Source organism: Centroberyx gerrardi, chromosome 1 (assembly GCF_048128805.1).
Source record: "Centroberyx gerrardi isolate f3 chromosome 1, fCenGer3.hap1.cur.20231027, whole genome shotgun sequence".
Lineage (NCBI taxonomy): Eukaryota > Metazoa > Chordata > Actinopteri > Beryciformes > Berycidae > Centroberyx > Centroberyx gerrardi.
The window spans coordinates 38,388,016-38,391,946 of record NC_135997.1 but is presented as its reverse complement, the minus strand read 5'-3'; the positions used below and the strand labels follow the sequence as shown (position 1 = coordinate 38,391,946).

Sequence of the window (3,931 nt, the reverse complement as noted above, 5' to 3'; positions counted from 1 at the left end):
CATTAAACTACTAAACTTATCAAACTAGTAAACATTAAACTACTAAACTTATCAAACTAGTAAACTTGTTAAACCAGTAAACATATTAAACTTGTTAAACTACTAAACTTATCAAACTAGTAAACTTATTAAACTACTAAACTTATCAAACTAGTAAACTTATTAAACTAGTAAACTTATTAAACTAGTAAACTTATTAAACTAGTAAACTTGTTAAACCAGTAAACATATTAAACTTGTTAAACTAGTAAACTTGTTAAACTAGTAAACTTTTTAAACCAGTAAACTTATTAAACTAGTAAACATATTAAACTAATAAACATTAAACTACTAAACTTATCAAACTAGTAAACTTGTTAAACCAGTAAACATATTAAACTTGTTAAACTACTAAACTTATCAAACTAGTAAACTTATTAAACTACTAAACTTATCAAACTAGTAAACTTATTAAACTAGTAAACTTATTAAACCAGTAAACATATTAAACTTGTTAAACCAGTAAACATATTAAACCATATTAAACCAGTACACTTGTTAAACTAGTAAACTTAATAAACCAGTAAACTTGTTAAACCAGTAAACTTATTAAACCAGTGAACGTATTAAACTAGTAAACTTATTAAACTCCTAAACTTATCAAACTATAGTAGTAAACTTATTAAACTACTAAACATATCAAACTAGTAAACTTATTAAACTACTAAACATTAAACTACTAAACATATCAAACTAGTTAACTTATTAAACTAGTAAACTTATTAAACTACTAAACTTATCAAACTATAGTAGTAAACTTATTAAACTACTAAACATATCAAACTAGTAAACTTATTAAACTAGTAAACATTAAACTACTAAACTTATTAAACTAGTAAACATATTAAACTAGTAAACATTAAACTACTAAACCTATCAAACTAGTAAACTTGTTAAACCAGTAAACATATTAAACTTGTTAAACTACTAAACTTATCAAACTAGTAAACTTATTAAACTACTAAACTTATCAAACTAGTAAACTTATTAAACTACTAAACTTATCAAACTAGTAAACTTATTAAACTAGTAAACTTGTTAAACCAGTAAACATATTAAACTTGTTAAACTAGTAAACTTTTTAAACCAGTAAACTTATTAAACTAGTAAACTTGTTAAACCAGTAAACATATTAAACTTGTTAAACTAGTAAACTTTTTAAACCAGTAAACTTATTAAACTAGTAAACATATTAAACTAATAAACATTAAACTACTAAACTTATCAAACTAGTAAACTTGTTAAACCAGTAAACATATTAAACTTGTTAAACTACTAAACTTATCAAACTAGTAAACTTATTAAACTACTAAACTTATCAAACTAGTAAACTTATTAAACTAGTAAACTTGTTAAACCAGTAAACATATTAAACTTGTTAAACTAGTAAACTTGTTAAACTAGTAAACTTTTTAAACCAGTAAACTTATTAAACTAGTAAACTTGTTAAACCAGTAAACATATTAAACTTGTTAAACTAGTAAACTTGTTAAACTAGTAAACTTATTAAATAGTAAACATATTAAACTAATAAACATTAAACTACTAAACGTATCAAACTAGTAAACTTATTAAACTAGTAAACTTGTTAAACCAGTAAACGTATTAAACTTGTTAAACTACTAAACTTATTAAACTACTAAACTTATCAAACTAGTAAACTTATTAAACTAGTAAACTTGTTAAACCAGTACACTTGTTAAACTGGTAAACTTATTAAACTAGTAAACTTGTTAAACTACTAAACTTATCAAACTAGTAAACTTATTAAACTAGTAAACTTGTTAAACCAGTACACTTGTTAAACTGGTAAACTTATTAAACTAGTAAACTTGTTAAACTATAAACTTGTTAAACCAGTAAACTTATTAAACTATAAACTTGTTAAACTAGTAAACTTATTAAACTAGTAAACTTGTTAAACTATAAACTTGTTAAACCAGTAAACTTATTAAACTATAAACTTGTTAAACTAGTTAACTTATTAAACTAGTTAACTTGTTAAACTATAAACTTGTTAAACTAGTAAACTTATTAAACTAGTTAACTTGTTAAACTATAAACTTGTTAAACTATAAACTTGTTAAACCAGTAAACTTGTTAAACCAGTAAACTTGTTAAACTAGTTAACTTGTTAAACTATAAACTTGTTAAACCAGTAAACTTGTTAAACCAGTAAACTTGTTAAACTAGTTAACTTGTTAAACTATAAACTTGTTAAACTATAAACTTGTTAAACCAGTAAACTTGTTAAACTAGTTAACTTATTAAACTAGTAAACTTGTTAAACTATAAACTTGTTAAACTAGTAAACTTATTAAACTAGTTAACTTGTTAAACTATAAACCTGTTAAACCAGTAAACTTATTAAACTAGTTAACTTGTTAAACTATAAACTTGTTAAACTAGTAAACTTATTAAACTAGTTAACTTGTTAAACTATAAACTTGTTAAACTAGTAAACTTATTAAACTAGTTAACTTGTTAAACTATAAACTTGTTAAACTAGTAAACTTGTTAAACCAGTAAACTTGTTAAACCAGTAAACTTGCTACCTGTCTCTTCACTTGTCATTGTGGGTCATGTGACCTTCAGCAGGAGAAAGAAAGTGAGACTGGTAACCAGTGACTTCTCTGTAGGTACGGTTAGCTTAGCTGTTAGCATTTATGCACGGTGCTTCACTAGATTTGTCCTTTGGGGCTTCCGTAGTCCAGTAGTCTTGCTGTGGGTTTATTTACAAATGTGTTGCGGTTGCCGCCGGCCTCTAGTGGTCAGAAAATCGTTTAGTGCAGCTTTAACATGTTTTCTTCTTCTTTCCTCTTCAGTGACGGAGGAGAGCAAAGAAAGCAACGCCTTTGGCAACTTCCTGAAAGAGAGGAAGGAAGTGGTTCAGGTACGAAACAGGAAGTCAGTGAAGCCTGAGGGACCCTGACCTCTGACCCTCCTAGGAAGAAAGGACAGTGACATCACAATGACATCACAATGACATCACGATGACACTGGATGATGTGGAGGAAATGGACAGATCAGGACTCCAGTGTTTATCTCTGTATGATACAGACTATCACCTGGAGGCAGACCGTTATGGGACAGACTATCACCTGGAGGCAGACCGTTATGGGACAGACTATCACCTGGAGGCAGTTTTCTAAGACTGAAGTTGCTGAAGCTCCTTCAGGTCGGCGGCTGGTTGCAGACAGAGTTTCTCCACTGATACTGGGAGATTTATTCAGTAAAAAGCTGATGGAGCTTCATGAAGCAACATCTTCCATGTTTTCTCCAGTGTGATAATGCAGAATGTTCTTCCCTTGAAAATCTATATTTTTATATCGTAGGAAATATTTGTTTTGTGTTCCTCTTTTTCATAACTATTCAATTATGTTTCTGAAAGCTTTTATGATCTGCAAAATAAAAGTGATACTGAGTTTCACTCCCACTTTGATGTATCATGAACTCTTAGGGAGCGGTCTAACAGCTGGAGGTGTAAAGATCCTGCATGATTCAACCCCCCCCCCCCCCCGCACTCCACCTGTTAACAGTGAAGATCCATCAGCTGATACAGGAACTCATGGTTCTGTAAGGTGCTGCAGTCACTTGTGGATGGATGGATAGATGGATGGATAGATGAATGGATGGATGGTTAATAACTGCAGACTCTCGGCTGTCAGCTCATACAGAACTGTGTTTCTGTGTTTCTGAGCCTCTGCCTTCATTCAGTTACTGAATGATTTGGATTCTCCGCCTCCGGACCATCTGCTGTCACGCTCGCTCGCTCCCTCGCTCGCCCACAGTCACGCTCAAACACAGCGTGGTGAAACGGGAAGGAAGAGGGGGGGGGGTGATACTGTTTTACTATGGAGGGAGCAGCTGAATCATTTTGACACATTTCTCC

At 30.3% G+C, this 3,931-nt stretch overlaps 1 protein-coding gene across 1 annotated transcript in view; it reads left to right on the top strand.

Moving 5' to 3' along the window:
- LOC144539015 (GPN-loop GTPase 1-like) overlaps positions 1-3,458 on the top strand; it is an 18,342-nt gene extending 14,884 nt beyond the window's left edge. Inside the window, exon 13 of the mRNA XM_078283343.1 lies at positions 2,865-3,458. Coding sequence (XP_078139469.1) covers positions 2,865-2,971 — 107 coding nt within the window. The 3' untranslated portion in view covers positions 2,972-3,458. The remainder of the gene's footprint in view (positions 1-2,864) is intronic.
- Positions 3,459-3,931: the final 473 nt, after the last annotated feature.